General features: G+C 42.0%; 2 protein-coding genes and 1 long non-coding RNA gene across 4 annotated transcripts in view; 1 reads left to right on the top strand and 2 right to left on the bottom strand.

Moving 5' to 3' along the window:
• Positions 1-18,947, top strand: part of LOC26532569 (uncharacterized) — a 55,535-nt gene that overhangs the window by 19,285 nt on the left and 17,303 nt on the right. The gene's annotated exons all lie outside the window — the stretch shown is intronic.
• On the bottom strand, positions 2,971-6,280 carry TwdlE (TweedleE). Its single transcript, XM_002132670.3, has 3 exons — positions 6,087-6,280; positions 5,507-5,727; positions 2,971-3,999 (listed from the first exon to the last, which is right to left on the bottom strand). The coding sequence occupies exons 1-3, from the start codon at positions 6,102-6,104 to the stop codon at positions 3,645-3,647; spliced, it is 594 nt and encodes a 197-aa protein (XP_002132706.1). The 5' UTR covers positions 6,105-6,280; the 3' UTR covers positions 2,971-3,644.
• Positions 10,858-18,117, bottom strand: Proc (Proctolin). 2 transcript variants are annotated; one of them, XM_001356680.4, is made up of 3 exons: positions 17,929-18,117; positions 16,778-17,055; positions 10,858-12,636 (listed from the first exon to the last, which is right to left on the bottom strand). In XM_001356680.4, the coding sequence occupies exons 2-3, from the start codon at positions 16,991-16,993 to the stop codon at positions 12,367-12,369; spliced, it is 486 nt and encodes a 161-aa protein (XP_001356716.3). In that variant the 5' UTR covers positions 16,994-17,055; positions 17,929-18,117; the 3' UTR covers positions 10,858-12,366. The 2 variants fall into 2 exon arrangements, with proteins under 2 accessions (XP_001356716.3, XP_033235289.1); XM_033379398.1 differs by lacking the exon at positions 17,929-18,117 and adding an exon at positions 17,324-17,363.

Genomic DNA, 18,947 nt, shown 5'->3' with positions numbered 1-18,947 from the left:
TCCTCTCACTACCTTCCCAAGGCAATCAAGCTCTCTCCCTCGCTTCTCTCTCGCCGACTAAAAATCCAGCCTTCTCTTTGGCCTTTCTCTTTCGTGCCCTGCTGCTTGCTTTTCTCTTTCTTCTTTTAATGCTTGAAGCATTAAGGCTCAGGTAAACAAAATCAGCGGGGCTTAAACAAAAGGAACATCGCAAATGATGTTTATATTGTAGACATTCACAAGAAGCGTCACAGAAAAAAAAAAAAAATTGGAAAAAGAATAAGAAAGCACACACTCTCACACGTGCACTCTCTCACAATGATAGTTGTTGCTGTTGGAATGATGGCTGCTGGAGCGTCACTTAAGTGCCGCTTGGTGATGTTGCATGGCAGCATGGCCACGGCAGGGGAGGGGAGGATGGCGAATGGAGTGGCGGTGCTGGGCATGGATGAGTGTGTTACATACGAGTGGTATAGGGGTACGAGGGAGGGGCGAGGTGCGAGGTGGGGACAAATGCAAACGATGTGTTTTTAAGTCCGCTTACATTTTGGCAGGAGGCCTGTGAAGGAGCTTTTCGAGTGTGTGTGTTTGTGTGTGTGTGTGTTCTCTGGATGTTAGTGTTTGTTTGATTGTTTTTAAAAGGATGTGGATGCATGCATATGGCTGTATGGATGGAGTGGGTCCAGGGCTTACCTTTATTTTCCGTTCCGTTGGAGCTGTCCTTTCGAACGGCTCAATTATAATGGACAGAACCCAAAAACGATGAGAGATAATGCCTACCCAAAAAGGACTTTTGTACTTTAGATGTACTTTCGATGCCTTTTTAACCGAACCTTTTTGAGGAAAAGCCTACCGACGGTTGAAAAGAGGACGGAATGGAAAGTATATAGAAATCCTATATAAGCCGATATAATGTAAAGAAAAATCTAAAAATACGGGCTGGTAGTTACTGAAACAAAAAATAAATACATTTCCTGATCTATATTGGTTACTGGCTGCCTTGCCTCTGGCCAGCGCTGCTACATTTCAAAACGAGGGGGAACGTTGTGAGTTGCTGCGGACACCGCAACTCTACGGTTATACCCGATACTAAGTCAGTATGGCTCTCCTCCGGCAGACGCCGCTAATATTAAACGGCACGACAAAGAGTGCGTGCGAGAGAGACAGAAAATCAGTCTGAGCGTGACGTCGGGCGCTGCGTAGCCACTGCAAATTGATTTGTTCCTTTTGGCTATAAAAATGATCTGATCTGATCCAGATTCAGCAATCTAATAGATATGGTCATTATCTATGATTCTGCGTTTTTAGTTTTCTCAAATCTGCAATATTGTGGATGCAACAGATTTTCGTCCTTTGTGGGGGCGGATGGGGGTGGGGCGAAATTCTGAGATATACGTTTTATAGTGACATCTTAAAGGAGTGTGTGCACCAAATTTGGTTACTCTAGCCTTAATAGTCTCTGAGATTTGTGGTTGCCTCAGATTTTCGTCCTTTGCGGGGGCGGAAGGGGGTGTGGCGAAATTTGAACAGGAAACGGTCAAGGTCCGATATCACAGGAGTGTGGATACCAAATTTGGTTGCTCTGGCTTTTATAGGTTCTGAGATCCTTGAACTCACATTTTACAATTGGCAAAACCGACCATGAAACCTGTGTGTTAGAGTGAGACAGAGCGAGAAAGAGTGAAATTGTTTTCGTGATTCTGGCTGTAATAATTATACGATCTGGTTCAGATTTTGCACTCTAGAAGATATAGTCATCTTCTACGATTCTGCGTTTTTAGTTTTCTCGTATCGTCGAAATTGTGGATGCCACAGATTTTCGCCCTTTGTGGGGGCGGAAGTGGGCGGGGCAAAGTTTTGAAATATTTTTGGAGCAGTGACATATCACAGAAGTCTGGATCCAAAACATCGTTGCTCTAGCTCTTATAGTCTTTGAGCATTAGGCGCTGAAGGGGACGGACAGACGGACAGACGGACAGACGGACAGACGGACAGACGGACAGACGGACGGACGGACAGACGGACAGACAGACATGGCTCAATCGACTCGGCTATTGATGCTGATCAAGAATATATATACTTTATGGGGTCGGAAACGATTCCTTCTGGACGTTACACACATCCACTTTTACCACAAATCTAATATACCCCAATACTCATTTTGAGTATCGGGTATAACTAGCATCGTGGGTGGAAGAAAATAAACAGTTTTAGTGATACCTACTCTATTCACTTTTTAACACCCACTTAAATGCTGCTAAACTAATTATCATAAAAATTCAGGAAGGGAGCTATACGAAAAGCGCTTTTCCGCATAAGACAAATCAAATTTGATGTAAGCCCAAAAGCCAAAGCCAAAAGCCAGCTGCAGCTTAAGTCCAAGTGAAAGGAGATAAGCAGTTTGGGAAGCACTGCTACAGTTTTGGAGTTTGGCCAAAAGCTCCATCTGTCGGTCTGGTTTGGAAATACGTTTGAGGTGGCAACGCCAGAAACGTTTCAATTTGAAATTGAATTTTATATGGACACTAAAATGTGGTGGAGTAGTGAAAGTAAACTAGTGAAAAACTTAAATTTAAGTGTAAGAAATACTCCAAATACAATCGAGATGTTGTATGAAAAGAAAAATAAGAGTTTTAAGATTTTAACCTGTCTGTCTGTATAGAGTATAGAGCCAGAGTCCTTATGATCTTTGGAAAAACATGTCTTTCGTGAGAATATCTTCTCGGATATCTTCTGACAGATCTGTAAGAATGTATAGATCTATATTCTTCTAGATAGAGACACTAAGATTCCAAGAAGGAATATGTAAAAGTCGAAATATATTTGATATGTATGGGCATCATAGCAAGATACTATAAAGAGGTTTTCCACTATGAAAAATTATTATAGGAAGGAACAATAAAATAAGTCGATGTTTCCGTATTTATTTTTTGTATGTTTTAAATGCCAGCTCTTGAGATAAACTCTAAGTATATGTCGAAAAAACAGAGATAAGTTTTTTATACTGATAAATCGTTAAACGTTTATTTAGCCATTGATGTTATCGTTTTCTAACATATACATATATCGTACTTGAGTATCATTATCATTTATCGTTTCTTTCTTTTTTTGTTGTAATTTTTTTGTATTCGATTTCTGTCTCTCGCATTCTCATTACTCATTAAAATTGTGTGCAAAACAACAACAGCAGCAGCAATGTGTGGAAACTTCTCTCGTTTGTTGGTAGATTTGCCTAGTGGAAAATGCATTTGCGATGAGTCAAGCATCGGTATCGGTATCGTCTATCGATAACTAGTTCGCAGTGATCGCAGTGTGTGTGAATCGAGTGTGTATAACGCATCTTTCTTTTTGCTTAAAGACCTAGAACACTTAAGACTAAACAAACAATTTGAAACAAACAGCCTAGATGGGAAATGTTCTCATACATAGGTTTGTAGAAACAAACTTCAGAGGTAAAAAATTACACAAGAAACAACAATAAATGGGATGAGAATAAAGGATGGACGGTATGGTATGGGGTGTCCCTTCGTTGTTTGTAAGTAAACTTTGTCACGCGTTAAAGTCGAGAGTTCCTCGACGTTTCCAGAGCAAAAATATTATAGATATGGTGTATGGGATTGCCATGAGCTGGGGTTGAGATTCGGTTGTGTGCGGTGAGGTTCCACTTAGTGCGATGGTGCTCCGTAGGAGCTGCTGGGAGCGGACGGGGCTGGTGGTCCAGCCGGGGCACCGTACTCCGGTGCTGGGGGCGCAACACTGTTGGGATAGGGTCCGGTCTCCTCCTTCTGGGTCTTGTAGCGGATGAAGTACACCTCCGGCTTGCTGGGCTGTGTGGGCGCCGGCGTCGGGATGATGATCTCGGGCTGTTCCTCCGGTTTCTTCACCAGCACATAGACCAGAGTCTTCTCCTCGTTCTGCGGGTACTGTGGAATGATGGGTGCCGTGGGTGCGGGTGCGGACGGCGCCTTGATGAACACAATCTTGTAGTGCTTCTGTGGTGGTGGCACGTACAGAGGTTTCCTGCAAACAGAGAAGGAGAAAGACAAAGAGAAAGGGAGAAAGGAGCATGAGTGACGAGTAAGCAAATGTCTTTGCCCATAAATGGTGACCCCCAAAAATGGTGCAGCTGCTGTTTTTTCTGTAATCAGATGATAATAATGACAACGACTGTCACAATTAGGGCTTACATAAGGCCGTGTCTTCTGGTGCTGTGGTACTCTCCCTATGGGTACTATGGTAATTGAGGGACTTGGCTGATAATTAACTTGGAAAATCCACAGATATCACGAGAGAGAGACGGTGAGACGGAGCTTAGGTAACAATCTTAGTCACGGTTTGGCGATCTGCGCCGTGATATCATTACCCGCTTTTGGGGTAATTAACATTGCTTTCGACTCCAAAAACGACACAAAAATGGCATTGGAGAAAACCAGAGAGGAATAGAGAAAATTGGTGAGGACTGCTAGGAACTAAAACCTACATAAAACCAGAGAGTGCACTGGAGAAAGATTTACTTTGTGGCTTTCCTTCTTGAAAATGGGCCCTCGAATGGGTTGAAAAAATACCCCTAAAAGTGTGTTGCACAAAGCCCTTTTCTCCGCTGGCTTAGGATGATTAGATGCCTCCCAGATACTTGCAACATTTGTCTTGTTGTAACACAATTATAATCGTTGGAGTGGGCGATGAATTGTGAGAGAATCTGCATAAGTGGCGTGGATTATATGCCCATAACAATGTGAATCTCCTCCAGGCAGTGGGATAAGTGGAACACCGCAAATAAACGCGAGATCGTTTGGAGACCCACTCCCCCACAGATCACGCAAGATGTACTTTAATGAGGGGTTTGCATAGGGAAGCGCAAAAAAGGGAAAGGGTGGGAGTGGCAGTGATGTGTTCGAAATTTTTGTAATTGCAATATTAACACATATCTTTTTTTGAACAATGATACCTAAATCTACTTAAAGGGAACTGTATCTGGTTGTTGGTTTTGCTGGGAGAGGAGATTTTTCTGCTTATTCCAGAAGACCTTTAATCTTTTTGCAATGAAGTTTTTTTTTGAAAATATCTGTAGCATGAAGATCTTTCCGGTTTGGGAAGCCGAAGAAAGTTATTGAGATCTTTGATCCCAATCTTCGCAAATTTGGTGATGAAAATATGGCTAAATTTTAGAGAGAAGTCTTAAGATCCTAAATATTCTATCTTTTGTTTGCGTTTGTAAGCTTATATAGAATATCAAACGGATCTTTAGCTGCCATTCATCATGAATATTATATATATTTTTGAAGTTTAATGATTCTAGACCTTTTTTCTATTATCTTTTTTTTTTTGATTCCAAGGAATTTCTAGAAGAATATTCAAGATCTCTTGGAGACAAAAAGCTAAAAGTCTGCCAAAAATGTGTAAATGTGTAAATGTGGTCATCTCTAATTCTGAGGGATTTAATAACCCCAATCTCTACTGCTTTTGGAGACAGAGTCCCGAATAGGACTCTTCAAAGTATTGGCGGCTTTTCTGTTTAATCTCTTACCTGGGTGCCTGGTACTCTGGCTCTGGTGGGGGGACATGGACGTACACATGCTTATGCACCACCGGCGGCTGCTGGGGAGGTCCGTATTGAGGCGCAGGGGCTCCATATCCGCCGCTGGGTCCACTCGGCTGGTAGCTGCTCGATGGTGGGGCACTGTACGAGTCACGTGGGGGCTCCGGACGAGCCACCACCAAGGCGGCTAAGCCCAGGACGATCACTAACTGCAGAACAGAAACCAAATTAGAACACTGAATGGATTTTGGATGAGCAAAAAGCTAAATGAAGGAGCAGACAGCTCAAAATTTAGGGATTACAGGGATCTAAGTCGGAGGAGACTCAGATCCAACTCGGAGAAGGCTTAAGATCAGAGACACACACACAATCAGATCCAAGTCGATCGTGGACCAGACTGAGATCCCAGTCGAATGTGTCTCGTTATCTGCCTGTCGGCTCTGATTACAGCAATGGATTACACACAGATCCAAGTCGGATTCCGTCGAAAGAAGATTCACAGACACACAGATCCACTGAGGATCGTAGCCGATTCTGATGCTGATGCTGGTTGATGGATCAAACGTACCACACAACTGGACTGCATTTTACTGGAAGTTTTCGATTATATCCGTTTCTCGGTGCGTTTCGTTTCGTTGCGTTTTGCGTTTGCGGATTTTGTCACTGATCTTGTGGGGATGTTGGAGCTTATAGTCGGAGTTGGAGTTCGTTTGACGCGGAACCTCTTACTGCATGCCACAACGATTGTTGCAGTTTCTTTTATAGTGGCGCAGCGCGTGAAATAAAAATTAAGTAAAAATAAAGGCGACGTTGACGTCGACGAAGACGGCAGCAACGACCAAGACCACGACGCAGCTTTTGCTGCTGCTGTTGTTAATGTCGCTGTCGCTGTCGCTGCCTCTGCTGGTGCCGTCTGTGCTGCCTCTGTTACAGCTGTCTGCTGGCTGCTGTCTTTTCCTCTGCTGGCTGAGCAGTTGGAAAAGAGCTTGGCAGCGCTTAACCATGAAGAAATTCCAGGCAGCGCCACAGTTAGAGAGTCATCTCTGTTTGCTCTGCCTCTGCCGCTGTTACTCCTAGCTGCGACTGCGACGGCAGCAGAGGCAGCAGCAGCAGCTGCGACGCCTGCTGACCGTTTCTTCGGCTTTTGGTTTTTCCTTCTTTCAGTTACCTTTTTCTCTCCCTCCGTCTCTGCCTCCTTCTTGTTGTTTTTTTGGCACAGAGGGCGCTCTGTGGATTCCATATGCAGTTCAAGGCGAACCCTAGATTCTTTATGGAGGGGGTCAAGATCATTAAAGATGGCATAGGGTTTCATCCGATCAGTACACTTCAAATGGGTATTAACCAGACGCATCTACTATCGAAAAAGAGTTTAATCTTAGTTTCAGATATCATAGGTCTAGAAACAAAAGATCTTTTTTGATCTAGGAAAAACCTATATAATAATATAAAATATATAACATAAAGAATAGAATAAGTTTAGAAACCAATCGAATAGGCCATCAATGGATCTTAACATGTACCATACCTTTATCCAATTCGTTTAAGTAAGTCTTTCTCACTGGAGAAATGCAAAAATTTCGAATAAAATGAACAAGTCTTTCCAACCATAGCCTCGTAAATCCAATCTCGTAATACATTTGCTTCAGGAAAAGTTGGTGCTATGCTTCCTATGTGGAAATGTTTTCCGTTTAAAAAACCAACAGAAAGCTAAGAAATAAATATTTTCTAGACAGATACTTTGTGTATTTTATTTTATAATATTTTTCATAAGCATTGCTAATCTCCTAGCGGTTGTAGTATTCCCCCAAAGAGTATTTCGCCATTGAATTAATCCCAAAAAAACAGCAGCCTTTCCTGTTTCCCACTTCTCTCTCCTGCCTCCGCAACTCTTTTGTTTTTCTCGTTATAGAGATTGCATATATCCATAGTTATTTTTGGTCATTTAGAGGATTCAATCCAAACCAATCCGTAATGTTTTCTGCTGCTTCGCAACCAACGCGCTCGCTGGACGAACGCTTTGCTTGAATCCGATCGTGTCGTATCGTATCGTATCGTGTCGGATCGTGTAGCACGATTCACTTTCAATTTCAATGGATGGTGGGATGTGGATGTGGATTCACTCTCATCTGAAGTTAAACGAGTGGAAGGGGGTGGCCAGTAGACGGGGTTCCTGTGCTCTGGACTGGGACTGCGATAGAGATGGGGGTCTGGAGATTGGGGTCTTGGGATTGGTACTCGAGTCTGGTGTGGTTTTATTTCATTTCTTCATGCTCTTTCGGTCTTTTGTTTTTTTTCACTCAACTTCTTTCTGTGTTATGGGGTGCTGTTTGTTATTATTGTTATTGTTACTGTTACTGTTACTGTTAGTACGCGTACTGTTTTGCCGGTGTACCCTGGAATTTGTAGAGCTTAGAGGGTGTATTGCATTCCTGAAAATGCATCACCACGCCACATTTGGCTGTGTCCAAGCTGAAATTAGTAATAAGATGACGTCGTCCGCTGTGGGCAGGACCATCCACTCTCTCACGGCGCTCAGAGAGACAAACGCTAGAAAGAGATAGCAAAAACTCAAAAAGGTAGAGTTTTCATACCAGAAGGTCATGGACAAAAACTTTGTTCTCTCCTCAATCCTTCGGACCTTTAGGAATTTTAGTTTTAAATATAATACTGATTTTCGCAGATTAAACGTAACCCAAATGGTTTCCCCTGACTATCCAGGGTATCAAATTGGTCAAGACTCTTGTGTTTGCTGTTGTAATTGGTGTCCGCGTTTTGGCCACGAACCATCATAATGAGCTTCACGCTCTTGTTGTTGGGTTTGTTGGGGCATTTGCCCCCATCTGCAACCTTCCATCTCCCGAGCTCCCGAACTCCCCGAATGCGCCGTGCAACTCCACAAACATTTCATTTAATGTTTTTTCTTTGCAATATTTTGAATTTGGAATCTCTTTAATTTGTTTTTTTCTCATGTTTTTTCTTGTAGCAATAATTTACACCCCTTTTTGGCGTTGGGGCATGACAATTTCTGAGGAAACAAAAAGCAAATTATGATTAGCAAAATATTTTGTAATGTTTTCCATAGGTTCATGGCCCCCTCTGCCTGGCCTGTGCAGTGGATTGGGAAAAGATTTATGCACATAATCTATAAATGGCAATCAGAGTCTGTATTTTGCATTCGTCTCTGATTCCGATCCTCTGCGGGGGGGTGGCGCCACTCCTGGACCGAATCTGCAGCAATCTGCTGCCGGAATTTGATGAAATGGCATAATCAGTGTGTGGCCAGCGGCGCCAAACGGAGGAGCCGCAGCCACCAACACCAATACCACCTCAATGATAGTGCAACAGTCGGGCAGTCCCAAGAGACTGTCACTTTTCCTCGATGGCATCATTTATAATGCCGTTGGCTAAATGGCAACTTTTTTTTGTTGATTTTGTTGTTCATCTTCGGTGGGTGTCTCGTGCCTCCTGCAACAGATTGCATTTCCTTAATTTTCAACGCTCATCTTTCACATTCAAAATCAACCTCCTCATCATCATCATAATCATCGTGTGGCTATGGCTGTGGCTGTGGCTGTTGTTGTGCTTGTGGTGTGGCTGTGGCTGAGTAAATTATGCTGGATGCATCAAGGTGGAACAGGTGCAGGTTCAGTTTTAGTTGCAGTTGCAGTTGCAGTGGATCCTCTGGGGAAATCTTCAGGCTTGAGGCATATGCAAATATCTAATGGATATCGAAATGAATTCATGTGGCAACCCTTGACATTCTTTGGAGGAAATCGAAGCATGCTTTGGGTTGCAAAAGAGAAATGGATTGAAAGTTCAACTTCCTGGAGGAAAAATATGGCATACGTTAATTCGTCTATGAATGCATTGAAAGACATTTCAAAAAAAGAGAAATAACTTGGAGGAATGTTCTTGTAAACATTACACAGAAATTCTCCATCTAAAATAATAGTTATACTTCAATTACGAATATCTCTTTGATATCTGTTTGTACTTCTAAGATCTGGTATCTATCATAGATAGAATTGGGGGAATATTTCGTAAAATATTTCCAATATTTCCTGCCACATTTGTAATATTTTTTGGAAATTTAAAAACAATTTGTGCTTGTTTCAGTAGCTGCATTCTTCAATACATTTTTGCACTTCCCAAAATGACTGTCACATCCCCGAAAAGGGAGGGGCAGTGGCAGGGGCAAGCCTACTCCATATGCATGAGCAAATTATGCCACTATTTTTAATGAATCTGCTGGTGCCATTGCCATGCCACAACGATTCTGAGGCATATAATCAGCGAACGACAAGGTATCTTTCTGCTTTCTCCATGGTCCACGACACACTCCACTCCACTCCAGTCCACAACTTGAGCTCCGATTCCAGCTCTGCTCTGGGAGCCATCTACACCATTGGCAGAGCGCAAAATACTAATTATTATATATTGTATTGTATTGTATCTTTTCTTCTGTGTGTGGACTTTATGTAACACAGAGCCAAAACCGACAGAGAGCACCATTTAAATGATATTATATTTACATAAAGAGGCAAAACAATTATGATTTCGTTTTACAAAAGATGAAAGATACAAAAGTCACAAACGGAATGGGCACTTGGTGGCCGAGTAGGTACTTAATGGGTTCCGCATTGACAGGGGAAGGGATTGGTTATTGGAATGGGAATTGGGGGATGGGGGAATCTTTCTCTCCCTCTCCCCTCTGGTGGGTGCCACTTTTCAGTCTTTAATTTGTCAAGAGTTGCACTTGAAGTACGTGAAAGTGAATTGAGATAGATGGGAATCTTTTCCCCAAAAGATCTTCAACCAGAAAAAGAAAGAGATGTGCTTGCATAAGGCTCTTTGGTCGTATCCCATGGATACACATATGTGTATGTATCTTTGGGCAGAGATCTAGTTAAGACTGCATTGAAAATGATTTCTTTATTGTTGTTTAAGTAATAGCCACGAAGCCACGTGAGTTAACAACAATTTAATGTACATTTATATAGATATAACAATAGTAATAATTAATAATAGTAGGTAATAATACAGTATATAAGTATCGCGTATAAACGGGGCCTGCGCTCTTGTATAATATATTGTATACATATATATATATATATCTCTTTTATATGAAATCCCATTAATGTTTTCGTTTTGGGGCCCATCTTCGTGTGGAGGTCACACGGCCGGCCCAGAGCTCCGGTTTTAGTGGAGGTTAGTTGGGGAGTACTATAATTTATAAATATATATCTTCATATGCCCCACGACTCCAGCCTTAGCCTTGGGGGCCCATTAAAACTCCAGTAAAATATTTACAATTGACTTTGCTTCTTCTTCTTTTTTTGTAGTAATTTTTGTCTCTTTTTTAGGGGCTGCGTGTGCGAAAAAAACAAACTTGAAAATCCGCTCTTAACCTAGACCATAAATGGGGAATACAATACTCGTATTTATTTGTTGTGAGGGATTAAGGGATTGTTCTACATATATATATAGTAGGTAGGTACATAGGTACATTTTTTGTCGCCTTGGGATTACCCAAAAAAGTTTAAAATTATTGTTCTAGCATAGGAACTGCATTTGTCCTTTCATTTTTTTGTTGTTTTCCGTTTTTTGTTTTTGTTTTTTCGTGTGTGTTTTTGTGTTTTAAACCAGTGTTTATCAGCTGTTGCCTTTCGCATTTAAAAACCTTTGAGTGTTGATTCGTTTTGGGGGGTGTACCTTTTGGGTTTCTGGGGAGGGTGGGTGAGGGGAAAAGGTGTTGTAAACGAATAGGAATCGAATGGCAAAGTTTTTCAGAGAGCAGTGCTATGGGAATAGTTGAATGTTTTGCTGCCATTGAGAAAGGATTGTCTGAAGAACATTCAAGTGGTCTTTTTTTCAAAAGTTGTAAAGAGAATAATAACTAATAGGACCTTTAAGGAAAAGGATACTCTGAAGTCATGTTTAATCTGAAACAAAATAGTGTTTTGGTTTTTAAAGAACATTTTTGGCATTAAAAATGCTTTCATTTGCTATCCACAAACGCGGGTTAAAAACAAAAAAGTAGATTTTTAAGTGTTTAGAATTTTTTCAAATACCTAATTTCAAAAATGAAAATAAATTGCTAAAACAAAATTACTTTTACTTAAACAATTTGTCAAAAGTGGTTTTCAAACCATTCAAAAATAGCTTAAGTATGGAAAATTCTTCAAACAGTATTTCAAAACGGAACAGAAATAAAATCAAAGCAAATAAAATATTTAAATCACTTTCCAGAATGTTTAAATGTTAAAAGTATACTTCACAGATCCTCAAAGCTTTTTAGAATTGTGAAAAACGTTTGAAAAAGGTTGAAAATGGTGAAAATACTTCAGAAAGATTTAAAGTACCCGGAAAATGGTCCTTAAAAAAGGTGCAAACTAGCATAAAATGGTTGAAAATGTCTCAAAAGCCATTCAAATGGTTCATAAGGGCTTAAATATACTTGAAAGTATTAGCAAGTGGTCCTGAAGGGTTTCCCTAACTCCATTTAGTTGCCCATTTTCATGCATTTTCACAGATTTTCACACATTTCCTTTTTTGGGTTGCCATGGGGTCTGTAATCCCTTGACCATTTCCTCTTAAGCTCTGCCCTCTTCTGTAGTACTTCCCTGCCCCATCTCCTTCTCTGTACACGATGTGCTCTGCCGTCATCCACTTCTATGTACAGTGTGCTCTGCCCCACGGACTCCCCTTTCTGCCATTCTTCTGCCATTTAAAAACTGTTTCATTCACAAAAACATTTCCCCCCACATTCCCCCCCCTGTTGACCCATTCCATTGTCGTCGTGGTGTCGTGTGGTCGTCAGGTCGTCAGGTGCTTGTTGAGGTTCCCCTCTAATAGCGTCCATAGTTGGGTCCCATACGGGGGGCATCTCCGCCCAGCTCGTCCAGGGCACCCATGGCGCTTAGTTTTTGGAGCCAGGCGGCATTCGAGTTGCCGTTGGATACGCGTGGATTGTTGCCGTTGCTGCTGCCACCAGCCGTGCTGCTGCTGCCGCTGTTGGCCTCATTGTGCAGACGCAAAAGTGGGTGTTGTTGGGGCATCGTCTGCTGCTGCTGTTGCTGCTGCTGCTGCTGTGGGTCCTCATTGCTCAACTCCAAGATCTGCAAAGAGATGGATGGAAAGAGTTAAACTTGGAGTTGGAGTGTTGTTATGGTTGTTATAATTATCGTATAGTTGCTGTTGTTAACACGGATCGCCCCCCGAGACACACAAGGGGCGGTGGGGGTCTTTGATGGTGTCTTATGGCAGTTATTTCAAAAAAAACTTTTGAAATCTTCATTTATTCAACGTGGGAAGTTCGTCACAGGTTTTTCGTGTTTATTTTTAGGTTTTATATTGTATACCCTCAAAGGCCCCGAATAGTAACTGGTTTTATATTCATATTATACATCTAAATAGTATTTTGTGCAAAAAATTTAAAATTTTAAAAACTCCTAAATATGTTTAAATTATTCAATATTTCTGATTTTTCTTGTATAATATAATATAATATATAATATAAATATAATAAGAATAAAAACAAACAATAGATGCGTTTAGGATTTATACGTTTTCGAAGATGATTATTGTATGTTGAGAACTTTATACTTTGAGAACAGAAAATTTATTCGAAAGGTTTAAAGGCTGCCCAAGGTTCTCGTTCTGAGGCCCAAAAATTGTCTACATTTCAAAACTTTGTTTTCGATATAAAATAAAGTATTCTACAAAAACTTTTCGGTGGGTTTTATATGTAACTAAAAGAAATAAAATTATTTCATATTTTCATTAAGTTTATCCTCGAAACTTTAAGAGTATTTTGAACTTCGTCTTGTCTTAATTGTTTCGTTCATTTCGGAGTCTTTTTGTTTTTAATTTTTAAATTTTTTGGCGCATCATTAAATTGAATGAACTTTATCTGTAACGAACGGGGCAGCGGGGGGTATGTCTCCTCTCTGATGATCAGCTCTGAAAAATATGTGTTAATGGGGGGTATTGTCGTGTAATTATCAGCCAACCGACAGCCATCCGACAACCTCTTTCTTCTGGCTACCGCTCGTCGCATCGCATCGCATCGCATCTCTGCAGAAGAAGAGAAGATCATCTTTTGGCGTATCTTTTTGTATCTTTCGCGAATGCCGAATGATGCGGTGCGATGCTGCCGTTGAGTTGATGATGTGTGAAAAAACCTAAAACAATTTCGCGCCAAGTAATTATATTATTGCTAATTTCAAAAAGGCCGAAAAAAAAAATCAAAAACAGAAAACAGAAATACCAGTAGATGGTTGTTTTTTTCGACTATTTTCGAAGGTTTTCCCCTCCTTTTTGACTCCTTTAAAAACGCTAATGGTTAATGGTCGAGCGGCGGCACATAAGGAAGCAATGATGACTCTGCAACAGGGAACAGGCGGAGTGGGGCATATCTCCACAGAGGGTTGAGCATGCTTAGGGTTGGTGGGTGGCAGCAGCTGGGTGTTTCCCCCCTCTCTCTGTCTTTATTAAAGACTCTCCTCATCGTCTGGCACTTTTTGGACAGTTTAATTTGAGAGTTGTCGTTAAGTGAAAAGTTATGTGATTTCCTTTTCGAGTTGTGTTTCGTTTTGTTGTGTCTCTCAGTCCCTTCATTTCACAGCCTCTATATCTGTCTGTCTGTGCATTCCATCTGTTTCCCTCTCGGTTTTCGGCCAAGGATTGGAACTGGAGATGGAAGATGGTTAGCAAATAAACAGCTGCCTTTGGGGTTTGGAGGGGCGAGTCCATGGGTAAGACGGGGGTGTCTCTGGGTTGATCCACGGTTAAAGGGGGGTATCTCTGCCTACGGGGTGATATCTGTGGGTAATAACTTTAGATGGGTTTCGGGGCAGGGGAAAATGTGCGAGTGTGACAAGTGTTGGAATCAATTTTGCAATTAAATTGTTTTGGAAATACTTTTGCAATTGCCAAGGCGAAAACTTTTACGATATTAATCTTGTCTTGTCTTCCGTGATTCATTGTATTAGTTTTTGAATATAAATTCCTAAGAAATTTCTTGAGAAACACCCAAAAGTGTCTACCCTTTTTGCCTCAATTCCTTGAAATAAATCATCCGCAATGTGACCTTAAATGTTTATTAATGTTTACCCCTAATTGTAAAATTATAAAGTTTTCCCAGCTTGGCCTTTATTAACTAATAAAATAACCATCTAATAACTCAAGAGCATTATGAAACTTTCATTTCTCTCACAGAAATTGCTTTGGGGAATTCCCTTTCGACTTGCCCTTTCGAGGGGGAGACCATCCCCTACTATACCAACTCATCCCCTAGTAGTCTTAAGCATCTCATGCTCTGTTCTGACATGTTCTGACATCCTGGCTGTCACAGGCAATAAGCCAAAGGCTAAACTTTGTTTGTTGTCTCACGATGTTTGTCACGATGTCTATAGTACTCATGGTCTCTGTTGTCTCTTGTCTCTCAGGTTCAATGCATTATTGTGTGTCAAGTGTTTTTCCATTTTCCTCAGTTGGTTTTTGCCCCCCCTTGCCCCATTTGTCGTGTCTTGTCTCCGATGTGACGTAGAGAAGTCAACCTTCATCATCGGCAGACGCCAGCCAGCAGACCGGCAGACCAGACCAGACCCCAGACCACGTCATCGTCATTATTTGCTATTTGACATTTGATTTCCCTTTTCTTTTTTTTTGCTACAGTTTTGTTGCCTTCTTTTTGTGGATATTTGCTGCTTCTTTTGGCCAAGTTTGTGGATATTTGCTGTTGCTTTTAGCCAAGTATGGTCTTGGTCTGCTCTTGGTCTTTGTCTGCGTCGCACGTCAGCGATTTATCGATTCGCAGTGGGGCCATGACTCAGAAAAAGAGGGGTTTCTGAGTGCTACAGATTGTGTGCTGCAGCATGCAAACAGTTGCAGGTTGCGAATTGCAGGTTGTTTTGTGGCACTTTGCAGCTGCACATCCACATTTATTTAAGTGGGGCTCCTCTGCACACACTCCTCCTTCTCCCCGTCTCCCCGTTAACCATTTAAGCCGCATTTTTGTGTTTTGGTTGCGAAAAAGAACAGGAAACTGCGCGGAAAAAAAAGAAAAAATTAAATAACAGCAGCAGCAGCAGCAGAGCAGCAGTGACGGTGGCAGAGCAGCAGCAGCGGCGCTGCGTCTCCAAAAATATTGTGCAAAAGATGAGAAGCAGCCAAAGTGTTGGCCAAGCCGACAGATTGTTGGGGGATTGTAGCCGAGCAGGCTTCTCCTCTCCATGGGAAGACCAGACCCCAGACCAGACCAGAGACCCCTCTTTAAGAGGCTTGCGAAATATGTAAAAATATTTCTGAAATGGTTTGCAGCAGCAGCAGGAGGGGCAAAAGTGGGTCTCCGATAAGCAGGAGTCGCCAGGGAGGGCCAGAGGGACACCCGTAACCTTATACCTCGATGATATACCATCCGATGACGCAACCCATCCATTCCATTCAATTCCACTCGGAACCCAACAAAAAAAGCAAAAGAAAAGAAGCACCAAACCATCTCGAAAAACGAAAACAAAAACAAGTCGAAAATAAAACCTCAATAATTGGCGACATAATTGCAACTTAATACCACGCTTTAACCCGCTTTGTTGTTGCTCCGTTCGGGTCTCTGTCTCTCTGTCTGTCTGTGTCGATGGGCACTCTTTTCATTTTCATTTAGTTAATTATATTGACAACACAGCAGCAGAGCAGTGGCACCACCGATGCCCAAAAATGCCAATGCACAAAACTGAACTTCGGGGGGAATGCACAGACACAGACACAGAAGACCCCCCTGCACCAATCACACAGATGTAAAGATGTACACTCGAACAAATTTCACTCAAATATTGAAAAAGTATACTATTTTGAATAAAATATAACAATTTAATAGAATATAATTCTAAATGAATCCCTTCGTTTTTTACAACAATAGTTTGAAGAGTTTCTTTGTAGATTTTTATCTTTTCCGAATTTTATGTCGATTTATAATTGGTATTCAGATATTGACATTATCTGGGTCAGATCGGATCATTATTAAAGCTAGAAGGAACAAATGAAATCTCAGTGGCTAGTCATTCTCTCTCTCTCTTTCTCTCTTACACACACTCTTCCTCGAGCAGTATGCCTCCGCCTGGCGGAGTGGAGCCATAATGTAGAACATTGAAATTTCTTTCAGTGCATTCCCACAGCTTTAGCTTCGGCTTCAGTGTATTAACTGTAGTTACCGCTACGAATGGCATGTCATGGCATGGCTTGGTATGGTACATGGCTCACCTGCAGCATCAGTTCACGCAACTTGTCCAAATCATCGCCGTGCGACCTTGTGGGCAGGTAACGGCCGTCGACCATCTGCGGGGGAATGGCCAAAAGCAGGAGCAGCAGCCATACAAGCCACCTGTGTCCCTGCCTCAGATTCAGGCCCATTCCCATGATGAGGCACCTCTCACTCTCCCTCTCCGTTCCCGTTTGGGAGCTCCTTGCTGCCCTCATTGTTGGTGTCTTCTGTTGGTGGAGGGGTGGGCGTTCTTGTGGCTGCGGTCGTCTGGGTGTGGCTGCAACAAGAGAGGGGGAAGGAGTGTGATTGCTGCAACACGAGAGGGGGAAGGAGTGTGATAGCTCCTCAGATGAGGGGGCAATTGTAGGACTCGTAATTGGGATTGCAATGGAGGCTTTTGGCTTTTGAGGTGGGGTCAAACCAGAAAAATATCCCACAGATGGCATGCCATGGTATTGAGTAATAGTTTGGGAAGGCATTGCGTTTCATAGATATAAGATGGGAGAGGTGATCATCATAGAGAACTAGAAAAGTGAGGGATATACCTCTTTTGAATGATGTTTCATTCATACTGCGTTTGGGTTTCTCTTTAAAGATATAAGATTCCGAATATAAGGTATACCCCAACTTAAATCACTGAAACGCACTGTATTCAATTGAAAGTTGCGCATTTCTTAGAGTTGGGTAATTAAAAGCTCAAAATTATTTAAATTTCTTAAATTTTTCAAGCGTTACACTCGAAGAAAAGCGGTAACTTTATTTGGAAGAAAAGTCTTCCTTAATTTCCGGTGAAAAATTGCATATAAATGCTTAAATTCCTCACAAAGGTATTTCTTTTATTAAGAAATATTCGCAATAATTCACCAAAAGTTTACGATTCATTTTAAAAATTATTTCTTCCTTGGAAAAATATTTAATTAAATTTTATTCCCGTTTTGTTTTGGCTGTTGGCTGCGCCTTAATTGCGATTCAGCGAATGTTTGCTCAATTGAAGGAGGATTGGAGGATTACACAATGCTTAAAATTTATTATTATGACACTGACACTGAAACCAAAAGCAGAAGCAGCCCCAAAGCCAGACGCCAAAAACAAGGGGCAAGTGGCAGTGGCAGCAACTGGTACAGCTGCACCTGCAACCCCGCTGACTCACAGTTTTTTTTAGGAGCAGGAATGAGTCGTCGGAGGGGTACTGCCGTGTACCAGGATACCCGTGCAGGATGTTAACTACGTCACGTCCTGAATAAGTTGAATAAGTTCTTGTCGCTCGCTCGCCGTCGGACACGCTGTGTCCTGAACACTAGGATAACAATGTAAGTTTAAGCGAAGCTGCGTGCCGACATTGGTATTTATAGCCAAAAATTGCGGCACTCGGCTGAGATTTGGAGTAGATGACGCCGCCAGGACGCCTGCCTGCCTGCCTGGCCGCCAGGACTTTCCTACACGACCTACACATGCGCTACTCCCCCAGAAAGAGATCCAATAACAGTGACAGAGGAGCCAAAGAAAGGCGAAGCGAAACGAAACGAAACGGAGGCCCCAACCGCATCGTAGTTGGGATTTCCCTCTGGTGTCCGCTGTCTCCCAAGCCGAATTCTTTTCACTTTTAGTGCGCGCGCAGGGTCAGGAATACCAACGACAAAAGCAACAACAAGGAGAAGGAGGAGGCCAAGGGTAAGGAGAAGCGAAGCTTAGAATACCCTATTAAAAGGCTCTTTTCTCCATCATTCACTGAAAGATTTTATATCGCTGGAAGAGCTAATGGATACGTGGAAAAGCTGCTCTGATCAAGAATATTTACGCTTTAGTGCACTCAAAACTATATAGTACCCCAACTGGTGAGAGTATTATAGAACATCCATATCATTGCCACCATGCATACAGTCGTTTACATATTTATATATATTTCGCTGGGTGTCTGTGTGCATGAGCTGCTCCAGTGTCCTCGCATTTCTATTGTCCTGCTGCCTGGCTGGGTGGTGGGCGGCGACTTCATCATCATAATACCGCCCAACACTCAATACAGCAAAAGCAAACCAACCTCCAGTCCAGCCCAACAACCATTATCCTCTAACACAACCAGCATTCTGGCGGAATGTTTTCGCTTGGCCAACTTCCATGGTTAACTCTCGGAGTGCTTAAATCTGTTGTTCCTTCGTCCTCGTCGTCGTC

Source organism: Drosophila pseudoobscura, chromosome 4 (genome assembly GCF_009870125.1).
Source record: "Drosophila pseudoobscura strain MV-25-SWS-2005 chromosome 4, UCI_Dpse_MV25, whole genome shotgun sequence".
NCBI lineage: Eukaryota > Metazoa > Arthropoda > Insecta > Diptera > Drosophilidae > Drosophila > Drosophila pseudoobscura.
The sequence above is the reverse complement of the archived record's forward strand: the minus strand, read 5'-3'. Positions and strand labels throughout refer to the sequence as shown.